Source organism: Leptosomus discolor, chromosome 14, assembly GCF_034619465.1.
Source record: "Leptosomus discolor isolate bLepDis1 chromosome 14, bLepDis1.hap2, whole genome shotgun sequence".
Classification (NCBI taxonomy): Eukaryota; Metazoa; Chordata; class Aves; order Leptosomiformes; family Leptosomidae; genus Leptosomus; species Leptosomus discolor.
In genome coordinates this window covers 9,502,115-9,518,166 of record NC_141404.1, presented here as the reverse complement: position 1 = coordinate 9,518,166, position 16,052 = coordinate 9,502,115, and the positions used below count along the sequence as shown (strand labels likewise).

At 53.4% G+C, this 16,052-nt stretch overlaps 1 protein-coding gene across 1 annotated transcript in view; it reads left to right on the top strand.

Moving 5' to 3' along the window:
- Window positions 1–1,219, top strand: part of LOC104343576 (ankyrin repeat and fibronectin type-III domain-containing protein 1) — a 196,129-nt gene extending 194,910 nt beyond the window's left edge. The window contains exon 23 of the mRNA XM_086473044.1: window positions 932–1,219. Coding sequence (XP_086329170.1) covers window positions 932–1,219 — 288 coding nt within the window. The remainder of the gene's footprint in view (window positions 1–931) is intronic.
- Window positions 1,220–16,052: the final 14,833 nt, after the last annotated feature.

The following is a 16,052-nucleotide window of genomic DNA, read 5'->3' as shown; positions in this document are numbered from 1 at the left end:
TGCCCACGTGGCTTTTGAAGTTGCAAAGCTCTGGACACGCCTGCTTGAAAGCGTTTTACGATGTTCTCCTCAAAGAAAGCCAAGTTCAAAGGAAAGGCTTCTCGGCTGGCGTAAATCAGCTGAGCCCTGCGATAATTGTTCGGAGCTGGCAGCGTTCGCGTGGGCCAAGGGCTCGGACCACCCTGCCGGGGCGCTGCTCACAGCGCTCCGCAAGCCCTTGCGGATGTGCCAAGGGAAACTGTCGCCTTGCCCAGGCGAGAATGGATGTTCTGCTTCAGGGCCTTTGAAGTCAAGTAGCAGGCTCCCGATGGTCGTTAGCAGCCAGAGGCCAGAGGAGCTCCTTTTCTCACTGTATTTGGGATTGGGAGGGCAGTGCCCAAGGAAGCAGAAAGGGAAAGCAAGAGTGGATGTTGGTGGGAGAACCCTGAGCTTGTGAAAGGGCTGAAATTGAGCACCGCTTCCCAAAGAGGCTTCAGCTTAGCGCCACTAGGTTGGCAGAGCCGTGGTGGTTCAGCTGGTCTGACAGTGTGGATCCTGCTCGCGACAGGGACTTGATGCAGATCCCTCCATGGTGCCAGGAGCAGGGCTGGGACTATCCCTCTCTGGCTGCAGGTGATGGGACAGTGGGGCAGCCTGAGCAGAGCGGGCAAGCCGTAGGTGACACATGCAGGAGTTGAGCGATGAGGGCTCAGAGAGAGCAGTGGAGGCAAGAAAGCGGTGCGTGGATTGGGGCCCCGGCATGCCGGGCATCCCCGGGCACAGTGTGCCCACGGCTCTGCGCCGGGCTGCTGCTGCTTGCTCACCAGGCACCACTGGGGCTGCTGCTCCTCCACCCTAGTAATCACCAGTATAGGACACGCTGCCTGTGGCCCCTGGTTCCTCCTCGTTCCTCCCCCTCACGTCCATCTCTCCCACCTTTCTCTTTCCACAGCTGCACGTCACCAGCCAGACATCTGCCGGTGAGGTGGTGAAGCTGGTGGTACTCGAGATGAACGATGTCTCTCGCAGCATGCTGGGCAGCTCGGCCGCCTTCTGTTACGGCAAGGAGCAGCTGGAGCACTTTGGACTGGTGTTCGCCTCCGACGAGAGCGAGCAGTGGCTTCCCGATGACTTCTTGCCTCTGTCCCTCCAAACGACCCGGCCCGAGGGGCGGTTCTATGTCCGGATCAAGGAGACATCCCCTCTGGTGCTCCAGTACGGGCCAGCGACCACTGTATGAGAGGAGGAGAGCCGGCCGGGCGGTGTGGGGACCTTAGCTTCCAGAGAGCAGACAGCTCGTCTCTGATGCTTCCTTCTTCCACAGACACCCTCTCATCAGGCGTCCACGGGGTGGAATGGGATCATACTGGGCTGTGTGTTACTTGTTTGTGTTGGGGTTTTTTTTTAATTTTTTTTTTTTAACCAAAGAGACATCAAGACTCAGTTTTTCTGACTGCAGAAGAGGAGGGTGGAGTGCAGAGACCTCAGAGCTTGGGAGGAATCTCTGCAGGAATGGAATTTTTGAAAGTAAACATTTTTAAGGGGAAAGAGGGGGAGAGAGAGGAAAAATATTACAAGAAGAAGCAGCAATACCTTTTTTTTTTCCTTTCTTCTTTTTTCTGAAAAGCCTTGTTTGGGGTTCACTGAAGGCAAAGCCACAGAGGATTGCTGGGGAGGGTTGTGGTGTCCATGAGGAGAGGGCACGAGTCACAAGGACAGCGCTGAGAAGGGTGTTTTCCTGTCTGCCCTCCTTTCACTGTACTTGGAGAAAATTCTTGCACATAGTTCTTGGAACAAATGTTATTATTATTTTTTTTTCCTGAAAAAAAAGTTTAATAATAATTGTGCTAGAGACACTGGAGTTGTGTAAGAGGTGAAGACCCTCTGACTTGTTTCAAAGGCAAAAGGAACCCACGCAGCCAGCCCCACACACCCGCGCTGTGTTGGTACCACTGGAGGTTTGCAACAGGGCATCTACTGCCACCCCCCCTGCCCACCACCCCAGGATTTCCTTTCCTCCTTGGTTGCCGTTTCGTTCTGGTGATTGTGCTTGGCCTCTCTTGTATGTCCTATAGCATGACATTTCGTTAGCCACTAGGTCTCTTGTTAACAAGGTTATTTTTCTGATCCCCTGTGGTCCATAGTAAAGATGACTGCTGCTGACTGTGGTCTCGCTCTTTTCCTTCCTGCGGCTTGATGTGTAGTGTTCCGTCATCCCCCAGATTAGCCCTGATTTCAAGGGCTGGGCTCGTCTTTCCCAGGAGCGTTTAATGGGATGTTTTCCACCCAGCGAGGGTTTACATTAACACACAAATCACGTGTGTGGGAGCCAAGTGGAAGTTAAAAATGTTTTTCGGGGCTTCGTTGCTCTTTGAGGCAGTAAAATAAACTTTGGCATGCAGAGGCAGTCACCTCCACGTGGTGCTGGAAACCCGACGGCTGTAGGGCCCGAGCATCTGCAGTTAAATACATTAATCCAGTCCTGCAGCCTCCACTGGGGGAAGAACACCGGGAGAGGCACGTGGAAGGCAGCGAGGGCTCCCAGCTGTGTTGCAGCTGGCGCAAACACTCGCAGGCGAGCAGCAGCAAGGTGCGAGGCTGGTGGTCCTTCACAAGGTGGTGAGGCGGGTGTTGCTGCTGCCCCTTCAGCAGTACCCATCTCTCTGCGTGGAGGGGCTCAGGCTGGGCAGCAGAGCCCCGTCCCTGGGTGCTGGGGGGCAGGTAGGGGCTCTGCAGGCGGCCGCGTGGGCTCTGCCTGCTGAGTGCCATCGCTCCGTGGAGGTTCGTTGCTCCTCGCCTCACTGCAGGGGGCCAGCAGGCCGCTGTGCGGCACAGGCAGGAATAGATCACAGCACGAGTCCTTGGCCGCCCCACGTCAAAGCCATGCTGAAGGGGAAGATCGTGTGCCAGCCCTTCAGCTGGTGCGAATCAACGGCACCGCATTGATGTCAGCACAGACACCGCCATGGGAAGTGGAGGCAAGTGGCAAAGGAGCATTTAAAAAGGCACTTCTCCTGTCTCCTTTCCCCTTTGCTCATCTCCTGCCTCAAGTTAAAACCAATCCCACTTTCCTGGGTCAAGGAAGAAGCAGGTTGGTGAGCTTAGAGGTGCCCATGGAGTTCGTCTTTGTTGGACATCCAGGGGCACCCACATCCCAAAGAGGCAGGAGCTGCCCTTCCCTGGCAAGAGCCTGCTCACATGCATCACCTACTGATGCTCAGAGCCTGGGGCAGAGGAGAGGGAAGGCCCAACTGGTGGAAAACTGTTCAGTGGCTTTCTGGAAGTGGCAGAGTCAGCTCAGTATTAGAGCAGGACTACGAACAGAAAGATACATCTGTGTTCCTGGTGCTCCTGAGCACGGATCCATGCAACTCTTGCTGTCCTTTTATTTGACCTCAGAGGGGAAAAAAGCCTCCCTTTAAGTGGTTGTTCTCCCTTCCTGGAAGCCCTGCTCCATCAAGGGAGATGGAGCTGCAACCCATAGCCCAGTGCCGACTCTTTAGCCAGGGTGCGCATGGGGCAAACTCGGCAGCCAGAGCCTGCCAGGGTCTGGTTACCCACATCGCTCAGTGCAGAGCTCCTGCCCACAGGAGGGTCTCACTGGCTGAGCGGTGCTTTTCTGCCAGAGTTCCTCTGGCCACGCAGCAGGATTTATCGCTTGGCTGCAGGGAACAAAAAGTGGTTTCATGGGAGCAACTCCCCTTGCCTGGAAGAGGAAGAGGGAAAGAGCAGGGGCCTGGGTAGAAGCAGAGTTGGATGCAGTCAGAACGGGAAGGGTGGGAGTTGCACAGCAGTCGTGTGGGAAACCCCCCCTACCAGGAGCACTGGGATGTGTGGTGTCCTGATGGAAGCTTCACTCCTCCCCCAAGCACGTCTTCAGCCCCATGAGATGAACTTCATGGACACCTCTGCCTTGTGCTGCTAAATGATGCATGATAAGGTGGGATTGCTATAAAGAGCAGAGCAAAGAGGGCCTGGGTGAAGAAAAGGGGTTTCTGGGGCAGGCTCTGCTGCAGAACGTTTCTTGGAGAACGGCTCTTGCAAGGTGGTTGCAACTTTTTACATTCTCCTTCTCTCCCTGGATGGCTTCGTGGGCACATCCCAATATTTTCTTTCCAAACAGGTCTTGAAGCCTTCAAATGCTCTCCTGCCCTTCCCTATGGCCAAGGAGCAGGAGCAGAAACCACGTAGGCTCTGTCTGCGGCAGTCCCTGAGGCTGTAATCTCAGTGCTAAGGGCTGTGTGGAGCTGATGTGGCTGCTTGAACCAGCCTGGAGCCATGAGTTGCTTACATGAAGGCTGGTTTTGATATTTGACAGCGATGTCACACTCACTCTCAAGCAGGATGGTGTTATGGTTAAAATTGGGCCTCAGTGGCTCAAGGCCCTAAGGGGCATTGAGCAGGCTTAAGGTGACTCAAGCTTTGCTCTGTCACTTCTTCACCCCCTTGTGCCTCAGTTGCTCTCTGTTCCCTTCTTTCTCCAACCCAAAGCCTTGCCCCTGGCAGCAGGTGGCCCCTGCAAGGCTGGTGTGGAGCTGACAACCTCCCACCAGCTTCAGCATCGCTGTCTGGGAAGCTGGCATGGCATGACAAGGTGTGCTGTCAGGCAAGGAGGAGCCAGGGCAGTTGTTCTCAGTAGCACAAGGATTAACAGTGTTTGCCCTGCTAGGTCTGCTTGCACTGATGGCAGAAGTTTGGTGAAGGGGCTTCCTCAGTGGGGAACAGCCTGGCACTTGCTCTGGCCTGTGCACCATGTCACAGGCAATGGAGGAAGATCCTCAGAGCATGTGGCCTCGGCCCTGCTCTCTCCTGGCTTGGGGAAGCAGTGGAGGTGGAGCTGGACAAGACCTAATTTTGCTTGTCGCAATCACTTTTCTCCAGTATTTTAATAAGCAAAACAGGCGAGAGGCCTGGAGGGGCCCCGAGAGACTGTGCCTGCACAGCCATCACCATCCCTGCAGTGCCCGTGTCCCCAGTGCTGCCAGCCACAGGCGCAGGCGATATCTGGACCAACACCCCTGTGCCCGTATGTGCACAGACCCACCCGTGTGCTGTACGCCCGCCTGAGCCCAGATGAGCGCCTCCAGGGCACACCAGCGCCCTCCAGACCAGCCTGCCACCCAGACACCCTGCGCGCACACAGCGTCCCTTCCCCGGTGCCTTACACCTACCTACCCTGGGCATCCCCGCTTCCTGGTGGATGGGGCAGCCCCGAGAATCTCATCCAGCTGAGGGCAGGTGTGAGCAGCGCTTACCTGGGAGGTGAGGCAGCAGCAAAGGTCTGGGAGAAATCGAGAGCAGCCCGTCGTCCCCAAACTGAGCTCAATAGGAAATCTCGCTATGCCAACACTGCTCGTCCCCCGCTGACCTTCAGCCGACAGCGAACCAAACAGCTCAGGGTTTTCCCTTCCCACTGGCAGCACTCAGGGTCTGAGGGCAGCAGTGGGCATTGCACAGGGATGCATCTTCTACCTTCCCTGGGAGGCAAGGGCCACTCCCCTCTGCTGGGATGTGTGGCCTCCTCTTCTAGGCACCGTGGAGCACCAAAAGATGACGCTGCAGAACAATTTGTACTTTGTGAGGGTTTTCTCATCTCTTTGTCAACATCACTTCTGTCAGCAACAGCTTTTAAATGCAGATCAGTGTATTATCTTTTGCTGTTGGGGACAGCGAAAGCAAAATATCAACTTGTCCAGTCCAGAAACCAGGTCTTCTCCTCCCTCTACTTGGAGGTAGCCCCAGGTCCAGAAGCTCGGTGGGAGAAAACTGGCGTATTTCCATGAAGGCTAATGGGAATGTATTAATTTACATCACCAGAAAAGCCATGCCTGCATGTGTGGATTCACAGAAATAAACCTGAATTATGACACTGAATTTCCTCCTCAAAATCAGGAGCTTGTTGGCATCAGTTCTAAGGCATCTGCATTTCTTTTCTCCCATCCAAAGGGAGTTGCCCAGTTTATCAGTCACGAATCCAGCTTTACATTTCCCAAGGTTTGGCTCTCTGAGTCTGAGATGTGAGAGTTCTGGGGGGTTTTTGCTTTTTTGTTTTTTTTTTTTTTCTCCCCTCACCCTTTTTTTTTCCCCGGCACACTTCTTCTTTCCTTAGTTCTGGTTACTGGGGAAAGCTGAAGAGCTGCCTTTTCCATAAAGCGGCTGCAGTGTCCACAGAGGAGAGACGCTCTGAGCCTGACCTGTGGAATTCTCTCTTCCCTCAAATGGGAGGTAAGAAAGCGAGCAAGAGCCATGCCAGCCATCCAAGACACAGTGGAAGTTCCAGGGCGATTGGGGTGCGTGTGATTGCCAAGTTAATTGTTGCTCTATCACCTGTAGGAACTCTGTACAATTCCTGTGCAGCTACATGGACCGTTCACCCACACAGCTTGTAAGTAGAGCTGCCGTACAAGTGAAATGTGGTGTGATCAGTTATATCCGGGTGAATCAAGGGGCTGCAGAGGGCCCGCAGGTTCCATCCCTGGCACAGATGCTCACTGAGGAGGCGACTTCGCCGACCAGCCACTGAGCAAAAGCACTGTTGGCCTAAGGCTCGCTGTTTCTCCAAGCAACCACACACTGGTCTGCTCTGTACCCTGTGGGCAAAGCCACTTCCCATGTGGAACCAGGTTGGACAATGCAGATTTTAGACCAAGATTGCAATTCCCCAACCACAGAGACACTTGGATTGGCGCAGATTAGAGCCTTGGTGACGCTAGCACCACTGGAAAGCTCCAGCTGACTTTGGTGTGTCTAGGATTTTTTGGCTTGAGGTTCTCCAAACCCACCTATAGACCGTGCAAAAAACAGCTCCTTCCACCACATGAAAATTCTTGAGGCACAGGAAAGTCCTCTGTTCCCAAAGCAACCTGAAAAAACATAGTGAAAATGTAAAGGTAAAAATTCATGAGGAATCAATAGTGCTTTATTTTATTTTATTTTCCATTAAAAACATTTTTTTTTTAACCAAACTCATTTTCACTTGTAAAACCAAAACACAGAAACAGGCCAGTGACTATCTACAAATTTGTTCTAACTCAACAGTTTTGGAGGTTACTGTTTGCTGAAACCAGCAATCCTTTATGAACATTTATATTATGGCTAAAATTGCATTTTTTGGTGGAAAGAAAAAAAAAGAAAAACTCAACAGATAACATGTTAAAATGTTTTTATATGGTTATTCCTTCAAGCCTCAGCTTAATCCGATAGACGGTAAACCACATGCTTAAAGCTCAGCATGCACTTTGCTGACTCAAGCTTCAAAGAACCTTTGGAGATGCAAACGTATTTGTCCTGAAGTAGTATGATTTGATCTGTAAATTAAGACAGCAACAAAAGTATGATTTTGCTTTTCTTCCTGTGACCATTTTTGAGCTGCTGGACCACATTCCTAGACTTGTCCTGCCACTGCTGGAAATGGGGTGGCGGCAGCAGGGGCTATAGCTGCTGGCCACGAGCAGAGCAGTGCTCGTCCTTCAGCTCCTCGCTGGGGAGCTGCTGTCTGGGACCTGCTTTCGCCTGCCTGAGCCCCCGGGAAACCCCAGGCTGGAGCTGGCTGCCCAGCCTGCCGGAGGTCATGGCAGCTCGGCCGCTGAGGATGGTTTGCTGTGGCAGAAGTGGCTGCAGGGCTGCCCCTGAGCCAGCCGTATTTCGCTCTCCCTCCAGAGCCCCGCGTGGTGCCAGCCAAAGCCAAACTGCAACAGAGCGCTCTGGGCAAACAAATGTCCCCGCTCCTACTTGCAGTTGTAGACGGCCCATCACCATGATGGTATCAGTTGACCTGATTCCCAGCATTTTCCCTCAAGACAGCTGGTTTCCAACAGTGCCTCAAAACTGGAAGTTAAATGCACGAGGTGCTTCTTGGAAATCCACCCCACTGAGCTCCTGACCATGCTGCCTGGAGAAGGAGGCGGAGAAAGGCGAGGTGTCCCGGAAAGGATTAGCAGCCTGTGTTGTGGTTCACAGGGGAGTGTGGTGGTGGAGGAGCGTACTGGGAGATGTTATCTCCCCAGGTGCTGCTGGGTATTCCCGGACCCAGCGCTGCTGTTTCCACTCCTTCGTGAGCAAGATGCTCAGACAGCTGCTCTACACTAAGAACAAACCAAGCCTGGTGCCCCACAGTGTCGTTGCAAAGCTCAGCAGGTCATGGGCTGGAGGCTTTAACATAACAGCACAGCTTAGATGAGGGCACCACTTCTGTGCACCCTGGCTTTTCACTCTGACCACAGTTTACCCTGTAATGACAACAGTGAGCTGAACCAGGTGCTAAAGTCTACTAAATTCGTCTTAAAGGATGCGGGAAATTACCAACTAATTATAGATCCTTACATCTTCAAAGAAAACATCTCTTGGGCAGCATTTGGTGGAGCAGCCACAAATACCATGTGTGTTTGGGCACAGAAGCAAGGGAGGGACAATATTCCAGGGTCCCATTGTTGCACCCTTCAGCCGGTGTCGGTAACCTGTGAGCATGCATCACACCACCAGGCCGGTGGGCAAGCCCCGACTGTGCCCAGTTACCTCCTTTCACAGGGGCTGCCTGGTCCCGCCACCCTGCCCGCTGCGAGCACCAAGTGAGAAACCATGGTGAGGTGGTGGCACTCGGCATGCTTGGACTGGGAAGGAGGGTGGGAAGAGAGGGGCAGATGGCCTGCCTGCATGGCGGGACACCGTGCTGCAAGGTCTCCCCACAGGGTTCAGTTTTCTCGAGGTCTAATGAAGGCTATGTAAGGGGAAGAGCCCATGATACAGTCTAGTGGCTCGGCTCTAGGCTGGGCACTGAGCATGGATTAACAGTGCCACAGAATTTAAATCCCAGGTTTTGTTGTTTGGAGTGTAAGTGGAGACATACCTTTTTGCAGCAGGCTGAAGCACAAATCCTTGTACGCAGCCCAGGATGCGGGACTGACCGGCTCAGGGCCAGCTGGTGCTGTGTGCTGCCATGGCAAACAGAGATGGAGCCGTGCTAGCAGAAGGCTGTGGCCCCTTGCTGGTCAGCCCTGATCGCACAAGGATGTGCCCGGGGGTGCAGATGGGCAGCTTGTACGCTGCTGAGCATTGAGTTTCCTGGATGCTCACAGGTTAAGTAAAATAGAGGTAGATGATACATTGGAGAGTCTCTAGGAAACACCAACTGCACGATATTGTGGTGGTGTTTCCTTACAGATGACTTTCCCGACCCTCCTGCTTTGCTAGGTTAGCTCAAAGCCAGGTGTCAATGAAGTCAGCTGGAGAGTTGCCCTTGACACTGGTGGGACCAGAGATTTGGCCCGAGCACAGGCTGCTGGGCAAGGGGTGGTGATCCGTCACCACAGGGAGTGCCTCTTCCAGCAAGTGCACGTGCAGCAGGTCCCTCATCCCTCACCATGGCTTGGGTCTTGTTTTCTGGTCCAGGCTGTGATGTGGAGCTGAGGAAGGGCACTCGCTCCCTCCATTGGCAGTTATCTCCCATTTCCATGTGTGGCTGGAGCAGGACAAATCAAGCCCTTTTTAATTTGTCACCAATTGTGGGTGACTTCACGAAGCCGAGCTCTGTTGCGCCATCATGCTCTGGCTGGAAGCGGCTTTGATCTGGGTGTTTAATGAAGATGTTAATTGATAGCACGTGGTGAGGAATTTGAGCTGCTCTAAGCTGTCTCTGAGCCCCTCAGATCCCAGAGCCATCATCCCCTTCAAAACAGAACAGAAGAAGAGTTATTACAAAACAAATCATGTTTGTATAGGCGCTTAAAAAAGAAGTCCTCTCCAGCTCTGTTAAGCTCATATTACTGGCAGGGCTGAGCTAAAGAGACCATGTGCACCATCGAATGCCTTCAGCAAATTAAACCAGCGTCAACGAGAGGAGAAACAAGGCACTGCTGTCCAGATCCTGTCCAGACTGAAGCAAGACGAGACGCAACACAGGGCGGCCGTGGGTCCCACTCCGCTTGGCGAGGCGCCTGCGGCGCGGCTCCGCTCCTGGAAACGCCTGTCCCCAGCAGAAGGGAGACTTCTGCTTGCTGGGAGCCCACGCCTTCCAGCCGAGGATCCCTCAGCCTCAGTGCTTTGGGGAGCTGGAGGCTTTTCAGCACTCAGCTCCACACGTTCTGGCAGCCATGGCTTGCTGCAGAGCCTGTCCTCCTCTGCCCAGACATGCGCTAACTGCAGGCAGCGCCAGGCCCTGCGTAGCTGGAGCTTGTGTCCTTCCGGACACGCATGTTTCTCCTTTCTGATGGTGCACATCCAGCTCTGGACACTGCTGGATGTCCTCCTCCCAATGAGGCTGTGGGTCACCTACCAGCAACCAACCGTGACCTTGTTGCTTTTCTCCATGACTTTGTGTAGAAGATGCTTCTGTTCCTTGCCTGGTCCAGGTTACCTGCAGCCCAGCTAGCCACCCAGCATACTGCGGGGAAACTTGGGAGGATGCAGTATTTTGAGACCTCTTCCCCTCCGTCAGATTGGAGTGGAATTGGCTGGTGGACCAAGAAGTTATTAGGAACAGACACCCCCAGACAATGTGATTGCACAAGCTTCATTTCCTCAGAAAAGCAGGCCAACAGAGCAGGAGTCTGTTAGTAAACATGTTGATTCCAGGGGCTTTTCTGCACTGCTCACAGGAAGGAGTGCACAGAGCTGGCACCCGGCCCGCACCGCCAAACGCTGCCTTTCGCTCAGGGATGTCTGGACTCAACTCATCTGTCGGAGGATCGGCAGCGTTTGAGCGGAAGGTTGCGTTGCCCGCAATTCTTGGCGACTGCCAACAGCCTAAAGTTCTCCCAAGGCAGGCAGGGTGGATGATGGGGGATGAGCCATGGATTGCTCTCATGGTGCACGGTGTGCAAGGTGGGCACTGGTGGGCTTGGACTCAGTCCTGCCTGGCAGACACATTGGTCTCCACTGCTGCCCAGAGGTGGGCTGAGAGCAGGACATCATGGTGCTCGTATCCAGAGCCACTCATCCTCCATACTCAGAAATGTGCAGGAGGATGACGTGTCCCCATGGCAGCGCAGCCTCTCTGGTTTCCAACAGGGACCCAGAGCCGGGAATCTTGGGGCATTTTCTCCCTTTTCTTCCCCCAGACACTTCTCCCTGCGCTTCCCAGCCCCTGGAGGTACAGCCTCCCCGCAGCCAGGCTGGAGGAAGATCTCTTGCAACACTGGAATGCTCTGCAGTCATTACCTCCCTCCCTAGAAATTTTTGGGGTCAGAAGACATAAGTCTCAGTAATCGTCCAACAACGTCAATGGAGCTCCGTTGATTTACACCAGCTGAGGATCAAACCCCTCCCTTTCCTCTCCCGTATTTAAGATATTTTCCAGACTTTAGATGTGTACAGAGGAGGCAGTTGATGGCTCCTGGGTTGCTGAAGAGGTTCCAGCTTTGTTCCTGGCCTAGAGTAACACGAATACAGTGGCTACCCTGGCTCTGCCTCTATATGGAAAAGCCGCTCTCCCATGGCTTGTGGGCTGATGAGCTGGCAAGCTGACTGGGACAGGCATCAGCGAGCCCACACACGTGCTGAAGGTCTCTTCAGTCTGAGATCTGGTTCTGTCACCATTTCTCTCATGGCCAGCACAAGTGCGCTGCCGCACACACTGTCACCGCTCCGCAGCATGCTACGGACCCCACCACTTCTCCAGCCGCAACAAAATCCAGCTCACTGGAACCTTGTGTGGTCCACTTCAGAGCTCACCATGTCCCTCATCAAGCCTTTGCCAAGCAGAACATCACTGCCGTCAGAGCAGAGGCAGCACTGTTGAGCTCAGGATGCACCCACCAGGGACCAGAAAACCCAGCTACCTAGACCATGGACCAATCTGTCTGCAAGAAAAAAGACACCCACGAGCCTTGAGGCAATGTCAGGTTTGATGTGTAACAGTGAAAGTTTATTCTGAGCCCAGTGTTTTGGTCTGGGCAGCTGGGCCAGTCTTGAGGGGAAACACAGTTAATATTGCTGATAGCTGGATCCAATTTATAAGGCGCTCAGCAGAGACAATCATCAGGGAAGGAGACAAATAATCTTCAGGCAATTAAATTTAATTGTTCCATCTGAAGATTATTTATCTCCTTGCCTGATGAATGTCTCCTCGAAGCGCCTAATAAATTGGATCCAGCTATCACTGATAGTGGCTGCTTTCCCCTGGCAGTGGGGAAGGGTGTGGAGAGCAGAGCAGCGCTCAGCTCTGTGTGTTGCTTAAGATCTGTCACCTCGAAACATCTTTTTAGCAGACTTGAAAGTGTCCACAGGCTTTATCAATACACTGCTCTTATGCAGAGAGCTTGGCAGTCCTGGGCTGGATCGTGCAAAAGCTCCCAGACCAAGGTGCTGGGTGGAACAGGATCCCGTGTACTGGGTTATAATGTCAGGCACCAGTGAAGATCTGGAAATATCTGTCTGTCTGTCTGTCTCCACTTCATTAGCTTTTGGTCTGGCTGTTTGTGAAAAGGGCTGAGGAGGAGGAAGAGGAAGCCCCGGAGGCTGGAGCTGGCTGAGAGGTGACCTGACACAGCACAGGAGTTTGGACGAGGGTTTCCCGTGGGACTGTGGAGCCCAGCACCGCTCCTGGGCACTCCCCCGGGGCTCTCCATCCCTGCCAGAGAACATCTCGAGCCCAGAGCAGGGCAGTTTAGAGCAGGGGCACACTTCTTCTCCCATTGCAAATACCGGACCAGTCTTTGCAGTTAGCCCTTTTTAATGCGTTTGCTTGTTTGTAGCCTGCGTGGAAATGGGTCTGCACTGGTTGGGAAGCCCCACACATACTTCCAACAGGCAAAGCAAGGTTGGCCCAGGTGAATTAAAGAGAAGAAAGTCTTGGAAAGCAGCACAGTCACGAGATCATCCCGGGAAGGGGGAAGAGGCATCAGTGAGGAGTGTGTGGAGCTCTTCTCCCAAGAGAAAAAGAGTAACTGCTGAGCAAGTTATGCTCTGGCTGATCTGATTTCCAGGAGACAGGATGCATCATCCTCATTTGGGATCATTCAACCACCCAGACGGTGGATTGCAGCCTTGCTCATGTTCCCAGAGCTCCTGGCAAACAGGTCAGTTGACCTGTGAATCGCCTGTGCTCTGTCTGTCCGCAGCCTGTTATCAGAGCTGATTGAAGGCTTGGGACAGTGGTAAAAGCCTTGGGAGTCTGTGGGTGTTCTGAGGAACTGTGTGGCTTTCTAAAATCGGGTCTCTATTCACCATCCAACCGTTGAATAGTTCAGTAGTATTTAATTAGCATACAATAACTGTCCCATTGAATTTGATGGAATACATCATTTTGGAATGCTATTTACAGTGCTAGTTTTCTTACAGAAATCCATGTGTTAGAGCTTTATCCACTATTATAGTCTTTAAAATAGACAGATGTGCCTTGCATGGCCAACTGCATGTTTTATTAATGGGTTAGAACTATCAGATGTACTGTAAATCATGGGGCGTAGCCCCCAGTCTGGTGGTTCTCTCCTCCAGAGTCCCAAGGCAAGTGAGCTTAATTGCCTGAATGGCTTGTAACGAACCGTGGGGCACATGCTCACTTCTCTAGTGTAAGAGCAGGTTCTCCCAACCACTGGTAGTCCACACCACCCTGCCATCACTGCCTCTCCTCCTGACTACATATGCTCCCCTTTGCCGGCTCTGGAGGGCATGCAAACCTCCAACTGGCACATTTATATGTAGTCAATATCAGTAATGTGGACTGCTTTGCTCCCTCGACCCCCTTTTTTCCCCTCTTATGGTTCATCTTTCACTGGCCCCCCTCCTCTCCACCTTCTGCCCTCCAAAGTCAAGGGGAGGAGCGGGGACCTGGGACCTCTCCAGCAGAGCAGCATTCCCCAGGTCGCTTCTTCATTCAAGCCCTCACACTTGGAGCACTTTGCGCACAACTGGGTCCTGTCTTGCTCAAGCCAACAGGGCAACATCTTGCTTCGTTGGAACATTCACTAACAACTTAAGTGAGCTCTTTTGGTGGGGTTGAAAATACTGCGTGGATGATCGCACCATTGGAAATAACCAGGAAAGGCAGGAAGGGAACACGCCAAAAGCGAAAGCCAATGTCAGGCTGAAGGTTTTATTGAAAAGTGCTTGGCAAAGACGTGCTGCCCGCAGTCAGAGCTCCAGGCACGTAGCAGGGCTAGCCAGGGCCCATCCAGGACTGCTAGCCTCCGTGCAAGTGCCAGGACTGTGCCCAAGGACATCCCAGATGGAGGCTCAGTTCAGAATCATCGTCTTCCCAGCAGAACCAAGTTTTAGCAGGAGCAGCCTCCTCCCCTCCCACACACTTGCCCTAGTGCAGGAGCTCCCTCGGGATGCTCCCAGCAGCCGTTCCCCAGCAAGCAGCTCCACTGCCCTGCTCCAGCCGGTGTGCTCTCTGTGGAATCACCAGCAGAGCATCCAGACCCTCTTCTGCAGACAAGCCCAGCAGGTTTATGACAGAAATACCTTGTCACTTCTAACAGGGAGCATAGCCAGTGACCAGGCTTGCTAAAGAGGGGTTAGAATGTTTTTGGAGGGCACCTGTAGTGAGCGCAAGTTAGCTGCAGTGCTACCTGACTAGTGCTTGGGATGATGCTGTCCGCAATGACATCTTACCTGAGCGAGGAATGAGTTTGCAGTCTCTGAGGTCTGCTCCTGAAACCAGCTTGGAGACCCCCTAAATGCCAAAGGGAGGTGTTCTCCACGGCTGGCTTTGCAGAGGTGTGGAGGACCAGCCTTTGGCCAAGGCAGTGGCACGCTCCTGAGTGCTGCTTGGGTGCTGCTCTGTGGCAGCATCAGTGCGCAGGAGAAGGGGTAGGGGAAGGCCAGAAGGAGACCTTTGTGGTCAGAAAGCACTGAAAGATCTGCGAAGAGCAGGAGCAGCTCATGGGCAAAGAGAGCCATGGCGGATTGCAGACAAGGAAGACAGAAAGGAGGAGGGAGCACAGGGTTGTGCATGACCAGCTTTGCTCTGCGCATCTGTAATGATAGCACTGGACGTGAGCGCAGTACTAAAATCCTAGATCAGTGCGTAATACTCCACTGGGGACAGATGTCTTCTCTTGTTTTGCACAATGTAAACGCAACATTGATCCCAAACCCAAATGATTCCCCTCATCCAGCACCATCCCCCCTCCCATCAGCTGCAAATGGCACAGATGGCTGGAAAAAAAGAATAGCTATTTTTAAAAAACAAAACAAAAAAACCCCAACCCTGTTATTTCTACATTTTTTCTGTGTGAGGACACTTCCTTCCTTCCAGGAGAAATCAATCCAGTACCAAAGTGTTAACCGCTTCCCAGCCGCCTCCTCCGTACAAGGTGAAGTCGTGCTGGCCCCTGGCAAACATCTCACCTCACCGTGCTCCCAGGCTGCCCCTCCTGGCCCCGTGGCTCGTGAACAGCCGCTTGTTCTCCAGGGAGAGGGATGCAGGAGACTGGTGGCATGGTCAAAGTCATGGCGAGCCTTCAGGAGAGCCATGCGGGTTGCTGGAGATGCTGGACAGAGAAGGCTCCAGTTGCACAGCAGAGCAGGAGAGGGTGAAGGAGCTCAGCCTGGCTGTCTGCAGAGTTGGCTTCCCAGCGGATCAGGAGCAGGATGAGTCCTTGGCAAGGACAGACCACGAGCAGCTCAGAGGAGATGGACAGGCTTGCCAGCAGACCACATCCTCGTGGGACTGCAGTGCGCTGGCAGGACATAGCTTCTCTCAGTGCCAGGGATATGCTGAGCATTACCTGCTCCTGCATGGAGGCTCCTCACTTGTCCTCCTCACCCAGCTCAGCAGACCCTGACAGAGACTGGGGTTTCCTGTTAGAGGTGTTTAGGACCTTGAGAAGGGGAGTGGGGTGCAGAGATGGCTTGAATGCTTTGGAGAGCCTCTTGGTGCTTGCTGGTCAAGCAAGAGTTGTGTTTCTCACCATGAGCAAGCTCCTGGTGGGACACTGAGGCCCTCTGGCCATGCCCCAAGCCATTTCAACCCTCTGCTAGAGGCTGTGTCTGCTGCCGGCAGAAGAGCCACCAAGAAGGAGCTGCCTTCCCCTTGCTTCGAAGAACAATGTTTCCCTGAAGGCAGCACGGAGGAAGCCTAATGGTCCGGAGCTGTGCTGGCTCTTCCGTGGGACCTGGTCCTGGGCAGGGAA